Source organism: Podarcis vaucheri (assembly GCF_965113315.1).
Source record: "Podarcis vaucheri genome assembly, chromosome: 2".
Classification (NCBI taxonomy): Eukaryota; Metazoa; Chordata; class Lepidosauria; order Squamata; family Lacertidae; genus Podarcis; species Podarcis vaucheri.
In genome coordinates this window covers 132,879,308-132,895,957 of record NC_138760.1, presented here as the reverse complement: position 1 = coordinate 132,895,957, position 16,650 = coordinate 132,879,308, and the positions used below count along the sequence as shown (strand labels likewise).

Sequence of the window (16,650 nt, the reverse complement as noted above, 5' to 3'; positions counted from 1 at the left end):
AAGGATGCTCCGCAGATCTGCCTGAGTGCTGGATGTTTCTGATGAGGCTCTTTCCGCTCCCAGGATGTGCGGCATAGTGGCTAGAGCATTGGGCTAGGACCAGGGTTCGAATCCCCTGGGGCCATGAAGCTGTCTGGGGGTGACCTCGGGGGCCAGTCAGCCTATAGCCCGCCTCGCAGGGCTGGCGCAAGGATAACGGGAGGAGCAGGAGGACAGTGCAACTCTGGGAAGACGGTCAGCCCAGATGGTGCTGCAGCTGCAGACAAGGCAAAGACCCCCCCCCCAGGGATGCCATTTGAAAAGGGACATTTGGGTTGGCTGCCTCGTGCGCATGGGGAGGAGCTTTTAAGGTTTGATGGCTGGGGAAACCCAGCCGGATTTGGGGGGGGGTATAAATAATAAATAATAAATAATAAATAATAAATAATAAATAATAAATAATAAATATATTATTATTATTATTATTATTATTATTATTATTATTATTATATTTTGTTAGAAGCCACCCAGAGTAATAAATAATAAATAATAAATAATAAATAATTATTATAGCAATTATTATTATTATTATGGGGGTGTCCCGTCCATACGTGCCCCCCTGTGACCCACATCCAAGATAGAAACACTGGGGAGAAACTCAGCTCAAGGAACTGGGGGGGGGGACTATTTTAAAGACTATACGAAGAGCTATATTGGACTTAAAGATGACTCCCGGGTCCCTTGTAGGGAAATTTGGGGAAACGCCATTTAGCAAGATGGGGGGGGGGGAGAGAGCTGGATATTAATGACAGCTAGGAGCTATTCTGGACAATTTAAGTCTTTTGAATCATTGTTATATGCATATGTGGCAGAGAAGAGGAAGATGCTTTTTGGGGGGCCCATTTTTGTTCTTTGGGGATTTTTAATTTTTGAGAAGCCTCTCTTCGTTTTATTCATGTCATAGCATCATAGGACCCCAGAACTGTAGAGCTGGAAGGGAACCCCGAGGTACGAACCCCAGCAAATAGGTATGTTGTGTTTTCTGAAGGCTTATACTCTGTTTGGAATAAAAAGACGCAGAAGAGGAAGAGTTGGGGGGGGGGGAGAGAGGAAGGACCCCGGGAGAGAGATCAGCCGGCTGGAGAGGGGCCTTTCTCAGGTGGTGGGTGGGTTTAAAATTAGGATATAATGGCAACAGAGGGCTATCCATATATAATGTTGTAATTCATCATCATCATTACTGCTACTACTAATACATAATAATAATATATATTTATTCGTTTGTTGCATTTATTGCACATCCCAACATTTTCTCCGCAAGGAGCTCAAGATGATTCACGTAGAATTGTGGAGAAATTGAGTTGGCGGGGACCCCTGGCCGTCATCTAGACTAACCCCCCTTCAGTGCAGGAATCTCAGCTAAAGCATCGGGGACAGAGGGCCACGCAAACGCTGCTTAAAAACCTCCAAGGAAGGAGAGTCCATCACTTCCTTAGTCAAGCAGCTCTTACCCTCGGAAAGTTCTGGGTTCGAGTCCTGTTACTCCCCACCTCTTCCTTCCCTCCTCACCGCAGCTCTGCCAGGAGGCAGCGACTGGTCCTCAAAGGTCACTTGGGGGATCTAGAATCACGGAATCCAGAACGCTGGAAGATTCAGGACGGAGAAAAGAATTCCCTTCTTCCCGTGGAACTCTCTGCTACAAGAGTCAGGGGTGAGAGCCACCGCCGTCGTAAGACTCTGGAACTTCCTACTCCTAGTTGTGGGGGTGGGTTTTATTTGGGGGGGGCTGTGCAGTCCCGCCCCCTCCCAGCGAGGTGCGCGAGTCGTGTGGAGCCTCCCCGTTCCTGGGCAGTCTACCTCTGAGTCTCAGCTCCTGAGGCGCAACGCCAGGGATGGGCGCGGACTGAGTGCGCCCCCTCTTGGCGCAACTGGCTGGCCTTCTCCGCCCCCCCCCCCCATCTAGGGGGTTCCAACTTTTGCTGGGGGGTCTCACACTTTCCCTGCGGCCTGGGGTTCCCCCACGCGGCGGGGATAGGGCTCCCCGCTTCCTGCGCAAACCGCCCCCTCCAAAAACCGGTTACGCACCCGATGGATCCGATAGTGCCTGGAAGATCGATCAAACCGGGTCCGGGAGGGAGACCCTGCTGGGAATGAAAGGCCGGTTCGGCGAATGAATAAACTTCCTTTCTCCAAACAATGGGTTAAAAGGGAAAGTGTGGGGAGGAGAAGCGCCCCTCCCATAGGATGCCCCCCACCCCACTTTGCAAAATAAAAATAAAAATGGGGGTTTTTCTTGAATGCAAAGCATCCCAACCCCATTTCTCCCCCGGTCTTGGTAAAATCAGAAATTCTCTCGCTGGTGGGAGCTTTTTTTTAGGGGGGGTCCTCCTTCCCCGCCCCCCCCCCAGTGGCGTAGCGTGGGTTGTCAGCACCCGGGGCAAGGCAAGTAATTTGCGCCCCCTAACCCGTGGATTTTAGCAGGGGCAGAGAGCTGCGAGTGCGAGCGCGAGCGCGCCCGCCCCCCCAGATGTTGTGCCCGGTGCGGCCGGCCCCCCCTGCACCCCCAACGCTACGCCACTGCCCCCCCTACGCACGGGGTGGGCTGGATGAACCTCGGAACCCTTTCCGACTCTATGGCTTTCTCGGGTGAAAACCCTCTCAAAGCTCATGGAGGGCGGTGAGGGGTCCCCAACTTCACACCCAATTTTAGGGAATTCAAGCCCCCCATAAAAACCTCCTTGGGACATTCGGGCCGGCTGGCGAGGGGCTTTAGACTCCCCCCTGTCCCCCTTCCCGCCTCTCCGATGCAGTAAGAGGCCACCTCTATGGGGGGGGTGCAATTGGGGAGGGGGGCATCTTGCAAAGGGGTTCCCAGCCCCCCCCCCCCGATCTAGGCAGCCTCGAGATCGCTGCTTCCTCTCCATCAGCGCCAGAAAGAGGAAGAGGGGATATTTATTTAGAGACGCGGCGATAGATGGAAAAACCCGGGAGTTCTAATAAGGTCACTTTTCATTTAATTATCAATCGACGAATCGTTAATTGATTGAATAGTCGTTCATTAATTATTAGTTATGAGCTAGCTATTAACTTTTGAAAACGCCGGGAGTTCTAATAAGGCCACTTTTCATTTAATTATCAATCAATCAATTGATTGATTAAAGATCATGAACGGGCTATAATTAAAAAAAAAATACCGGGCCACTTTTCCGATTCATCATCAATCATTAATTGATTCTCTAATCGTTAGTTCATTATTAGTTAATGAGCTAGCTATTAATTGTTTTAAAATATCGCTAATCACCCGCCCCTCGCCGGCAGCTCCCAGGGCGGGCTACAACCATTCGGAATTTAATCCCGTTAGAAACCAGATTCCCGTCAGAGGAACGGGGTGGTCTTTCTCTCTGTGCGTCCCCCCTGCACCCCGAAATGCAAGAGCCCTCCCGGCTCCACTCACCCCAGTCCATCCTTCCCTCGGTCCAGGCGCTTCTCTTTCTCGTCCTCCGTCTCCTTCTCCCATCTCTTTCTGATGCTTCGGAGGGGCTGCTGCGTCACTCCAGGGGGGTCTCCCTGCCCTCCCGACCCCAGGACAGACTTGGGGGGGCTGGTCCGGTGTCCCAGATGGCGCTCGGGGTCCAGCCTCCCTCCCTCCCTCCCTCCCACCCCATCGCCCGGTCCCATCTGGCGCCATCTCTGAAGTCTCGGAAACTCCTGAGAAAGCAAAGCGCACCCCAACTCTCTCTCTCCTCTCCCCCCAACCTCGTGGGCCCCGATCCTCTGGGGTCCCTCTGCTGAGGATGTCTTTCCCCCCCATTCCCGTCGCCCCCAACCCGCGCCTGGCCCCACCAGGGACCCCACTCCTGCCCCACAGCCGTCCCCTAAACGCACCCTAACTTTTCCCTTCTCGCTGGGCAAGAGTTATTCTAGGCAACCCAGAAGCGGGATTTTGGGGTGAGGCAGGACCTGCTCACAGCCCTGCCCCATTTCTGCGCCCCCAATTCCTCCTCTCGGGGGTCCCGCTGCCCGGCCCAGCCGCCTGCCCGGCTCCCCGGCCCCCTCGGCCGGCCTTTGGGGGGCGAAGCGTTCCGGCCTCGCCCTCTCCCTGTCTGTGCAGCTGGACCCACAATAGGCAGGCCCAGTTATGTGGGGTGGGGGAAGAGAGAGAAGGAGGTTGAATAGGGGGCGGCCGCCTCAATGGGGGAAAGCCCCCTCCCCTCCCTCCATGGGCAGGGTAGAAAAAAGGGGGGTGGGCTGGAGAGCCACCCAGGGCGATGGGGGTCACCGTGGCCAGGATGGGGGGCGGATGCAGTTGCCACGGAGACGCCCAAGGATGCCAAGGAAAGGCCTTGGTGGGGGGCAGGAGGGCGAGGAAGGCCGAGGACCCCCCAGCGGGTCAGGGAGCACCCAGCCCGCGTTGCAGCTGGGGGTGGGGGGTCGGGTGGGTGTGGGGCGGGGGTCCCTGGCGGCCTCTGGTCTCTCCATCCTCGCCTGCGCTCCCCCGCCCCATTCCGTTGCCCGGGGTGATGCGCCTTTCAATGGGAGGTAGCAGCCGCCGGAGGCTTCAAACAGAGGCCGGAGAATAGGGGCTGGGCTGGGCTGGGGGGGTGGAGAGTGAGACCCCCGGCTAATCCCCCTCCCTCCTGCCTCCCCCTCTCCCCTTAACCCTAATTCCCCCTCCTCCTCCATCCCCAATTCAATTCAGGCGACAGAAGAAAGCGGTTGTCTCTCTCGCACACAGGCCCGTCTTAGGGGGAGAAAATATGGGAAGTGTGGGGGGGGGGAGAAAGAAGCCCACTCCCCACCTCGGCCTCAAAGGGAATGAAGAACCAAGCCCGTGGGGTGGGGTGGGGGAGCCCCAGAAAGTGGCTTTCGGACCCCCTCCCAGATACCACATCGCAGCGCGATGGGCAAAGAGCAGGGGTGGGGGCAAGATCTCTCCCCCCCCCGCGCGCCTCTGAACAGCTCTCCCCTCTGCGAGGCTTGCTAGGAACCGGCGTCACGCAACACACACAAAGTTTTCGGGAAAAGTTCCCACCAAAAAGGCTTTTGCGCCTTGGGCAGAATCACGGAAACTGTAGCGCTGGAAAGGGGGCCCGCGGGTCATCCATCCCAACCCACCGCAAGGCAGCGGAAGAATCGCCCCCACAGCAGCGATTCCTGCCTTGGACCACGAGATGAAGGTGGTTTTTTCCCCCAGGAAGGAAATAAAATGGCCCAGGAGGAAAGGGAGATCTATTCATTCAAGGTTCTTGTGTAACGTCCTTTCCTCCCCTAAATTATAAATATTGCACAGAGGAGATTCGCACGCAGAAAGAAGCGTCAGGGAAGACCCCCGCCCCCCGCAAACCCTTTTCCGATGGGGGGTCAGCGGAGGAGCTTTGCTGCCCGGCAAGATCAAATCGCTTTGGACAGAGGAGGGGGGAGAGGTTGTGAATATGCCCCCTCCCACCTTTCCTATTCCTCTGGCTGAGTCAGGAAGAGCATCTGAATAATTCCAGTTGCTGGGGGGGGTGTCTCGGGGGGGGGGCGACTCTTGCTGCCGCTGCAACTCGGTGATGATGGGACCCCCCGCCCTTTGGCCTGATCCTGCTGCGGCTGCCGGGGGGGGGGGCAATTCCGACCTCTGCAAAACGCATCTCTGCGTCTCCGCAGAAGGAATTCGCGCGCAGGATCAAGCAACGTTGAGGACCCCCCCCCCAAAAAAAACCCTTCCATTTCGACTCAAGCGCGTTTCGCTAGCTCCAGACATAGCAGCCAACTCCGAGGGGCTGAGGTCCCTTTGCTCGCCCCCCAAGGAAATATTTTGAGGGGCTGGCAACCCAGAAAAAGTAGATAGGATTTGCCATTCAAATAGTGTGCGTCATAGGATGGATTACGCAGGGCGTCGCTTATTCCGTTCCCCCTCCAACCCAACAATATTTTATTCAAGTTGGCACCCCTGGCTCCAGGTCAGCACCCCTGGCAGGGACCTCTGCAAACTGACAGAGCAGAATCATAGAATGGCAGGGTTGTTGGGGGACCCCTGAGGGTGGTCTAGTCTGACCCCCTGCAATGCAGGGACCTGGGCTCAAGCATCGATGGCAGAGGACCGTCCAAGCTCTTCAAAACCTCCGAGGAAAGAGAGTTTGGTGCAACAGCATCTTATGCATTAAATTTATTTTTATTCCATTTATTCATTTATTTATTTATTATTAATGTTGCAACACATATATGAAATCTTTACATAATGATACATATACGTTATATTCTTACGTATTAAACTGATATACCGCCCTTTGTCCAAAGATCTCAGGAAGGTTTGAAAGATAAAAATTCAGGATAAAAGCACACAAGGAAAATTGAAACAATAACACATATCTCAAAGGCTGTAGAATATTCAAAGTATTGGTTTGGAAACACCCCCTAAAAAAGGAAAAATATGCACGGTATTAACTTTTGTTTTGTTCTCCATAAAACCTAGTGAAATTTATTCAGAATAAAAAAATAACAGAATATTAATCAGCCCAAGGTGCAGTTCTGCTTGCCCCATCTTCAGAAGGATATTGTAGAGCTGGAAAAAGGGTTCGGAAAAGAGTGACTTCCCTCTGAAGAATACCGGTAAATGTTTTTTGGGGGCGGCTTTTTAGCTTAAGAGAAAAGGCAAGGAAACAGGAGACACGATAGAATTTTGTGAAACTGCATGGCAAGAAGGCAGACAGAGATGTTCTCCCTCTTTAGTAAGACTCGAACTCGGGCCCATCCCATGAAGATTTGGGACAGATGAAAAGGAAGGACTTGCTTTTAAACTTTGGAACTTCCTGCCACAAGAGGCAGTGAAGAGGATGAGACAAATTCAGGGAGGAAGACGGCTGCTAGGCAGGATGGTTCGGCTCTGAATCCCAGCTGCCGGACCCCATAGGAGGGGAGAGGGCTTGCGTTCGAATCCCGCTTGCGGTTTTTTCTAGAACCTCCAAGTCCAGAGGCAGTCTACCGGGAGTCCTTTGGGCCTCCCCAAAGAAGGCACTTCCTAGTTCCTCTGCGCACGGGTGTTTCATGCGCCCCTCTGGTGGGAGTTTGTGGACCAGATTCTGCAATGAAATCGGTTTCCCAGGCATGAGAAGGGTCTGCTGGGTCTCCTCCACATTGTCCGCTGACCCTTCCTTCCCCGGACAGGGTGGGAAGGCCCAGCAGGGCTGCCTTTGGGTCAGGGGGTGCAGACAGGGGCCCCCAACCCGCTCAGTGGCTAATCTCTTTCTCCCCCAGAGGAATCAGGGCTGCCTTCCCAGAACACCCCAATAATCCCTTGGGCAAACATTCATTAGTGCAGGCTCACAACTGGGCAGCCACCCATATCCCCACCCCCCACCCCGGGATTAGCAGGCAGAAGGGGACCCAGGCGTCCGGGATCACAACTGCACCCCCCGCTGCCCACGAGAAGGGCAAACCCGGACGTTAAAAGAGGATCGTTGCAGCCGCTGTAGGAAAGGCACTCTGCACATGATAAAGGCACACTAGTCCCTCAGGTTCTAAAGTTGAGTCTGGGTGCTTTGAGACGAAGGGCTGCTTACATTTGGGGGGGGGGTGTTGTGAGACCCCAACGGCTCACGTGGTACAGACCGTGCTGGACACTCCAGGCTGGGGGAGGTGAGTGTGTGTGTTTGTGCGTGTGCGATTTCCTGGGGCGCTTCTTACACAAGCGCAAGCCACCACGAAGCTGGGTGGCCGGGCCAGTCCTTGCAGGGTTGGGGTGAGGATTAAATCGGGGGGGGGGGCATGCGCGACAGGATAACCACATATACCACCCCTGAGCTGATAAATGCAATAAATGTATAAGAAAACTGAGCAACTCAGCATATTTATTATCATAGAATCAGACCATCATATTATGGAAGACGTTTTCGTGGATGTAAGTTCATATCTGCTGCAAGAAGAGTCACCCCCAGGGATATTTCCTGGGTGGGTGGGGGGGACAACATGGCAGAATACATGGGAGAGAGTCGATTGTAAAACTCTTGTTCCCATTCACATATATGGGGGTTCCCATTCACATATATTTGAGGCTATGTAACCCTGCCAGTCTTTGTTCAGGGTGATAAAGTCTCTCTTCCCGCAGTCCTCAAGCAGCGATTTCTGCATTTCCCTTAAATTTCCCTTAATTTTCCCTATTTCAAGGTGGCTCACAGCATTAAAGTGTTTCTCAAAGAGGTACTTTGACCGCCTGCGCATTTGTAGAAGCCGTTGATTTAACTGAGCGATATATATCCCAAAACAAGGCACAGAAATCCTTGGAGTGGAAGTTTGGGGTCTCCGTCCGGCGAGATCTTAGCCTCGCTCCTTGTGCAAAAGACCCCCCTCTCTTCTGGGGGGAGGTCCCCCTGCCTCTAAGCCCCCTCCCCAAATCTTGCATTCAAAGATGTTAGCTGGGAGCTTCTCCAAGAGAGGGCCGTCTCCACAGTGAAGGAGGAACCTGCCCCCCCAAGTCCTTCCTTTGAAAGTGGGGGGGGGGCCTCAGGGAGTGTGGTTTCCTTGTGGGTGGGGGGGGGCGGGTTTCTCCAGAGGCAGGAAAAGGCATCAGATGAAAAGACCCCCTGGAGGAAGAGAAAGAAAAGGGGTCAGCGGCTGACCCTGTGGAGATGGTTGGATGCTGCCCAGGGTAACCATTCAGATAAGCAGGGTATTGAAAAATAAAATATAATATAATAATATTAACAACAATTCACTTAATTTTGTTCCATAACCTTTACACCCATTCCCAGAGGGGATAAAACAATCAAACTCTCTGCAAAAACGTTCGGATGATGAAAACCACGAGCTATAAAGGGAGATCCAAACAGGCATCAGCTATTCCAGTGTTTCCCAACCTTTTTTGGGCAAAGGCACACTTGTTTCATGAAAAAAATCTCGAGGCACACCACCATGCCAGATGGGGAAAGGTCACTTTTTACTTATGTAAAAAATAAAATAAAAAAATAGTAACAGCATAGAAGGTAATGGTTAGGCTAGCATCCCTCTTCCAAATATGCTAGGTTTTTATTTGCAGGGACTGTTCTACATGGGAAAGCATTCTGCACTGTCATTCTCCCATCTGCCATCTGAATTGGTACTATTCTGGGTCAACTTACTCTGCTGCATGTGTAGATGAAAATGGCACCAAGTGTGGGGGAGGGGGCAGAACAGGTTTCAGATACAGGATATTAAGCATACACGTACTTCAGATTGAACTGGTTGCTTGCTTTGCAAGTTTTCATTTCCCAAATGACTGCCTTGGCAAGCGCATTACCTACCAGGCTCAACGCCGGTCTCGCGCTGCCGCTTCCCGCGCTCTCAAGGACCCGGGAGGAGGAAGGCGTGAAGGGAATCCCGAAGGCGCGAAAACCTCGCGCATGCGCAGGCCTTCCGCCTGCGACAGCCCAGTAGGCCGGCCGAAGCGAGCGGCGATGGGATGTGGGAGGGAGCTCGCTTGCCGCCCCGCGTGTGCCTATGTGGGGCACGTTACAGCCCCGTGACGTCAGCGCCACGCAGGCAGCCAGGCAGGCAGACGGTGAGAGCCCCGCGCTGGGCGGCCTCTCCTCGCCGCCTCTCGCCGCCCGCCTCCCTCCCACGGCACACCAGGCAACGTCTCGCGGCACACTAGGAAACACTGAGCTATTCAACGTGTCTGACAGGAGAATTTATCTATTTCATGAAATTTATACAGGCTGGGAAACAGCTATGCAAACTCTTTAAAGAACAAACATTCTGTGTTTTTTCCTTCGGGTGGGTAGGATTGTCTAAAATGGAAATGTTTTCTGTGGGCGCTGGAAGGAGTGCAGCGAAGGTGCCTGGCCTTTCAAGTGGCAGGGAGTTTCGAAGTCCCCGTGGAAAGATCCAAGTTATCACAAATACGGGAGACCTTTTGGGGTCCCTTCTCACTGCTCCCCACCACCAGCGCCGGCATCCAAGTGGAGCCCCCCCACCCCAAAGGGTCCCCAAATCAGCCCCCCTTCGCCCCACTTACCGGTCACCTCCAGGCTGGCGCCGGTGATGTAGCGGCTGTCGTCGGAGGCCAGGAAAGCACAAACCTCGGCAACGTCTGGCGGGAGATGGAGGAGACTGTGAAGCCCCCTCCTCCCAACACCTGCAGCCCCCCAGACGCCGCCAGCCCCCTCCCAGGTAAAGAAACCTGCCCCTTTCTCTTCCGCAGCCTCAGAGAGATTTAGGCCAGTGAAGCCAGTCTTGTCGGCACTGGCCGGAAGCAACGGCGGGTCTTTCCCCAGCTGCCGGTGGGGCCGGAGCCAGGGACCTTCTCATAGCATTGTTATTATTATTATTTCCTGTACAATCTATACAGCAGGGTCCCCCTGAGGTCATCCAGCCCAACCCCCTGCAAGGCAGGAAATGCGGCAAAGCTACATTCCTCCCCCAAACTCCCTTAGGCTATATTATTGGTATAGAAATATCGGGAATTGTGTGTAGGAAGGAGGAAATATCTAAATTAACGGCTCTTATTATCCCGAGTAGCACCGAGCTAAAAAACAAAAGAGGAATGCAAATGGGTAAAATTGATGGTCATTGCAGCCAGACAGGTTATAGTGAGTAATTGGAAAAATGCAGAAGAGGAAGGGGTGAACCAATGGAGGAAAAAACTGAATAATATTGTAATTTTAGAATACAGTATCTAACTGTGAAGATACATAAAACGAAAGGGTTTAAGGTCAGTGAGAAGCAGGAGGAGGATTGGTTAGAGAAGGTATTGAATTATTTGGGTAGGTCTGAGCAATTTGGGGCAATTAAAATGTTAAAAGTTAAATAAACCTTGTGGAGGGAGGAATATCAAGGTATATAGAATTGTACATATCGTTGATTTGAATATGTTATTATTGATTATGTATACCCAATATATCAGCTGCCTGAGGGGTTTCACTGTTTGTGTTTCAGTTGTTGGTAAAAAAAAATTGAAAAAGAAAAAAAACTTATTATTATTATTATTATTATTATTATTATTATTATTATTATTATTATTCCCCACATTAGGGGGCAGGGCCATAGCTCAAGGGGAAAAATATTATTATTATTAATTAAATTTGCATCCTGTACTGCCCTTCATGTGGTTCACAACATAAAAACACAGTAAGAAATCCCTGACAGGCAGCAGCTGAGAGGCATCGCTAAAACCCCCCAGATATTTTTCGCATTTTTCGGTTGGGGTCCCTTCCAACAACACGATTCCTCCGTTCTATGACGTCTGGGCACTCCCCGCCCAGCAAGAGGAGGGAGGGCACTCTGCAGGCGCTCAGAGACCCCCTCCCCACCCTTCAAAGGAAGCGCAAAGGTATTGCTGGACTGCGTCACCTGACCTTCGGGCTCCCCGAGGCGTCCCAGCGGCACCATGGCGGCAAACTGGGGAGAAGAAGGGACAGGGGTCAGGGAGGGATCGGGGCGGGTGCCGGCCGGGGTGGGGCCTGACCTCAGCCCCCCCAAAACACCCACCTCGTCCAGCACTTTCTGGGGGACCTTGTCCGTCATGGGGGAGCGGACGAACCCTGGCAGAACCGTGTTGCAGCGGATCCCGTACCTGCAGAGCGGCAAGGAGAGGAAGCGTCACCTAGGGCAGTGTTTCCCAACCGGTGTTCCGCGGCACACTAGTGTGCTGCGAGACGTTGCCTGGTGTGCCGTGGGAGGGAGGCGGGCGAGTCGGGCGGCGAGAGGCGGGGCGGCGAGGAGAGGCCGCCCAGCGCGGGGCTCTCGCCGTCTGCCTGCCTGGCTGCCTGCGTGGCGCTGACGTCACGGGGCTGTAACGTGCCCCACATAGGCACACGCGGGGCGGCGAGCGAGCTCCCTCCCACATCCCATCGCCGCTCGCTTCGGCCGGAATACTGGGCTGTCGCAGGCGGAAGGCCTGCGCATGCACGAGGTTTTCGCGCCTTCGGGATTCCCTTCATGCCTTCCTCCTCCCGGGTCCTTGAGAGCGCGGGAAGCGGCAGCGCGAGACCGGCGTTGAGCCTGGTAGGTATTGCGCTTGCCAAGGCAGTCATTTGGGAAATGAAAACTTGCAAAGCAAGCAACCAGTTCAATCTGAAGTACGTGTATGCTTAATATCCTGTATCTGAAACCTGTTCTGCCCCCTCCCCCACACTTGGTGCCATTTTCATCTACACATGCAGCAGAGTAAGTTGACCCAGAATAGTACCAATTCAGATGGCAGATGGGAGAATGACAGTGCAGAATGCTTTCCCATGTAGAACAGTCCCTGCAAATAAAAACCTAGCATATTTGGAAGAGGGATGCTAGCCTAACCATTACCTTCTATGCTGTTACTATTTTTTTCTTTTTCCTTTACATAAGTAAAAAGTGACCTTTCCCCATCTGGCATGGTGGTGTGCCTCGAGATTTTTTTCATGAAACAAGTGTGCCTTTGCCCAAAAAAGGTTGGGAAACACTGACCTAGTGGCTAGACCCGGGACAGGGCAGGGTTCAAATCCGCAACGCTCGCTGGCTGTGGACTATTCGGCGCAGAGGACCTCGCAGGGTCATTGTGGGGGTGGAACGAGGGCAGGCGAATGGGGGGCTCCTTCCCACCCACCCCACCCCCCCGATCTCTCCCTCTGCCCCCCAGCCTGGCTTACCTGGCCAACTCCTTGGCTGCCGTCTTGGAGAGGGCCTCTACCCCCGCCTTGGAGGCTGAATAGTTCACCTGTCCCAGATTCCCCACCTGGGCAGGAAGAAGAGAAGAAGGGCGGAGGCACAGGGACTGAATTATCAATCAATCAATCAATCAATCAATCAATCAATCAATCTTTATTACGGTCCAGGGACCCAACAAATTGTTACAAAGCAATGCAAAATTCAGACAGCCTGCCTCAGGTTAAACAAGCATTTTGTTCAGACTTAAAGATAGGGATCGTTGATGCTTGCAACCACCCATAAAAACTTGGCCACTGCTAATGTTCTGGCGTTTGTCCGGTCTTCCAATAGGAACCTGACAAAGTGAGCCTCTGATTTTCCCAGGAAAGGTACCAGCAAAGGGGAATATCAGTTCAGCCCTGGCTTGCTCATATTTCGCACAGTGCAGCAAAATATGTTTTATAGAATTGATGTCTTGAGCACATGAGCAAAGTCTGTCCTGGTAGGGAACTCCTCTCAACCTGCCATCCAACACGGCAGAAGGAAAGACGTTTAGTCTGGCTTTGGTGAAAAGCCTTTGATAATTTGGTACTGTCAAGTTTTTAATGTAAGATGTTAACTTAAAGACATGCCCATATTGTACTCCTACTGCCAGTGGACTACAGACTGTGTGTGATCAAGATCGCAAGTCACTGTGTGAATTATCCCATAATCTTTGCTTTAACGTCTTTAGGGCGCCTTCATAACCCTGGTAATAAAGTTGGGGGCGGTGACAGACCAATAGAGGTGGCTTTTCTAGGCATGGTTTTCTGCCATTTGCTGACAAACTCCTCATTGGTCAGGTGTTGGTACAAACCCTTCCCTAGACCAAAGACCGAAATCCTGAGCCAATGTTTTAGCAGCCCACCACGCTTTAGTTGAAATTGGGCATTCGCCAGCTTCTAACAGAGGTATGGAGTTGGGGACACAGTTGGGTACCTGCAGCAGAGATCGGATAAATTTTGCCTGAAAGCTTTGGCAGGTCCCCATTATGCCAGACACTTGCAGCATACAGGAGTTGGGAAACGGATTTTGCGTTGAATTATTGGGGGTGGGGGGCAAAGGGCAAGGAGGTCATGGGGGGGGGTCACTGCACCTTGCCCACGATGCTCCCCAGGTTGATGATGGAGCCCCCCGAAGCCCCGCTTGCCACCAGCGCCTTCGCCACGGCCTGCGTCACCAGGAAGGTCCCCTGCGGAGAAGGAAGAGACTGAGCAGGACGGGGTTGGGATGGATGACCACTGGGTTCCTTTATGAGCCTATAAGCAAGGCGATGGAGGGCCTGGAAACCAGGGGAGGGGCCTCCCGGGGACGCCTCCCTTGCCGGTGGCCGAGTACCTTGAGGTTGACCCGGAGGACGGCGTCAAAGGCCTCCTCCGTCTGCTTCAGCAGGAACTCGTCCATGGTGATGCCGGCGCAGTTGACGCAGACGTTGGCCGGGCGGGAGAAGCGGGCCTGGAGGCCAGAGGGAGGAAATCAGCACCGAAACTTCCGCCGCGACCCCAGGAGGTAAAAAGGATTCGGGCCTCAACATTGCAACGGAGGGGGTTGGGATGGATGACCCCCCGGGGTCCCGCCTGACCCTACAATTCCATGATAAGCTCCCTGAAGGACCTTAGGCCGGCCTACCTAACAGGGCTCTGGTGAGGATGGAACGGGAGCGGAGGAGAAGGAAGGCGGGATACGAAGGCAGCCAATAAACGCACAGGGTGCAGAGGACGAATGCTGCCTCAGATAGAGTTAGAGCCAGGGGATTGCAGAGCAGGGACCCCCAGGGCTCATCTAGTCCAACCCCCCGCGGGTGCCCACCTGGATCTGGGCAACGAGGTCGGCCACGCTCTTGGCGCACCCCACGTCGACGCGCAGGGCCTGGTGGTCCCCCGCCTGGAGCCCCTGGAGCGTCTGGGCTGCACCGGCCTCGTCGCAGTCCGCTATGGCCACTCGGGCCCCTTCGCGGGCAAAGCGGGCGCAGATGGCACGGCCGATGCCGCTGCCGCCCCCTGAGGAAGAAGGAAGAGGAGCCTGGGTCACCCTCCCCGGACGGGCGTCTTCCCCAGCAACCCCTCTGCCTTTAACTGCTCCGCGTCAGGCGGAAATGGAACGGGTGCAGTTCTTTTAAATAAAAAAGTTGCATTCAGGGCTTGTCACCGCCAAACGGCTTGAGCTGACGGCCAGTGGCGTAGCGTGGGGGGTGCCAGGGGTGCCGGCCGCACCGGGTGCAACATTTGGGGGGGGGCGCATTTGGCCGGCCCTCCTCGAGGAAGCAGGAACCCCACTGTCCTCGGACCTCCTCCGAAGCCTGGCGGTGGGGCGGAGAGACCTCCCCGCGCCAGCCTTCGGATGGCTGTCCTGAAGACTTGTGGTGGGAGCAGTGGCATAGCATGGGGGGTGCAGGGGGGGGGCCTGCCGCACCTGGTGCAACATCTGGGGGGGGGCGCGGAAGAGACTCGAGTGCTAAAATCCACGGGTTAGGGGGCGCAAATTACTTGCCTTGCCCCGGGTGCTGAGAACCCACGCTACGCCACTGCTGACGGCTGAAAGGCCAGGGCTCCTGGGAGGACCCGAGAGGCGGAAATCCAACAGGTAGAGCCACCCCCCTTGGCTCTCCACCATCAACCGTGCTTGTGGGGCTGGGGCCTGGGTTCAAGTCCAGACTTTGACCGTGGGAGCAGGTCACTCCTGGCAGGTTGTTGTGGGTAGACGGAGGGGGTGGAGAGAAAGGCAGCCAAGGCATGAGCTCCACCTGTTGAACTGATGGCTGAAATATGCTGCCTTTCCCCATTGGCAGAGCCCAGCCCCAAGCAACCCCTCTGCCTTTAGCTGCTCCGCGTCAGGCGGAAATGGAACGGGTGCAGCTCTTTTAAATAAAAAAGTTGCATTCACCGCCAAAGGGCTTGAGCTGACGGCTGAAAGGCCAGGGCTCCTGGGGGGACCCGAGAGGCGGAAATCCAACAGGTAGAGCCACCCCCCTTGGCTCTCCACCATCAACCGTGCTTGTGGGCCTGGGGCCTGGGTTCAAGTCCAGACTTTGACCGTGGGAGCAGGTCACTCCTGGCAGGTTGTTGTGGGTAGACGGAGGGGGTGGAGAGAAAGGCAGCCAAGGCATGAGCTCCACCTGTTGAACTGATGGCTGAAATATGCTGCCTTTCCCCATTGGCAGAGCCCAGCCCCAAGCAACCCCTCTGCCTTTAGCTGCTCCGCGTCAGGCGGAAATGGAACGGGTGCAGCTCTTTTAAATAAAAAAGTTGCATTCACCGCCAAAGGGCTTGAGCTGACGGCTGAAAGGCCAGGGCTCCTGGGGGGACCCGAGAGGCGGAAATCCAACAGGTAGAGCCACCCCCCTTGGCTCTCCACCATCAACCGTGCTTGTGGGCCTGGGGCCTGGGTTCAAGTCCAGACTTTGACCGTGGGAGCAGGTCACTCCTGGCAGGTTGTTGTGGGTGGAGGGAAAGGCAGCCAAGGCATGAGCTCGACCTGTTGAACTGATGGCTGAAATATGCTGCCTTTCCCCATTGGCAGACCCCACCCCCAAAGACCCCCCTCCCTCCCGCTGCCCCTGTTGAACTCCTGCCTGCCTCCCCCAACCCCCCAGGAGAAGGGACCTGTCACCAGGGCCAGGGTCCCTCGCAGCCGCAGGTGGGCGGCCATCGCTCTGTGGGGGAAGGACCGGAAGTGAGGCTCCGTGGGGGGAGGAAGCTCCGCCCCCGCACCGGAAGTTAAGGCCGTGGAGGCCCTTCTGGGCCGCCGTCTCTATTGCCGCCGTCCTCCAGGGTGGAGGGAGCCAGGACTCCTGGGTCCTTGGGGGGGGGTCAGCGGATGTGTGTGTCCCCCCCCACTCCATCCTTTGCAGCAGCAGGAGAGGAGGGGATCCAACAGGTGCTGCTCGTGCAGGGCTGTACCTGTTGAATTTCCACCCAAGCGCTTGTTTTTTGCAAAAGACATATTTAATAATACGTTTTGTATGTACTGTCAGAGGCCCACAGATCCTAGAGTTGGAAGAGACCCCAAGGGCCATCGAGTCCAACCCCCTGCCAAGCAGGAAACACCATCAGA

General features: G+C 54.5%; 1 protein-coding gene across 1 annotated transcript; it reads right to left on the bottom strand.

Annotated features, from left to right (window-relative positions):
- Positions 1-7,800: 7,800 nt before the first annotated feature.
- HSD17B8 (hydroxysteroid 17-beta dehydrogenase 8) lies at positions 7,801-16,271 on the bottom strand. The gene is made up of 9 exons (XM_082211455.1): positions 16,200-16,271; positions 14,407-14,597; positions 13,936-14,052; positions 13,694-13,789; positions 12,561-12,646; positions 11,425-11,509; positions 11,292-11,334; positions 9,953-10,027; positions 7,801-8,543 (listed from the first exon to the last, which is right to left on the bottom strand). The coding sequence occupies exons 1-9, from the start codon at positions 16,243-16,245 to the stop codon at positions 8,527-8,529; spliced, it is 756 nt and encodes a 251-aa protein (XP_082067581.1). The 5' UTR covers positions 16,246-16,271; the 3' UTR covers positions 7,801-8,526.
- Positions 16,272-16,650: the final 379 nt, after the last annotated feature.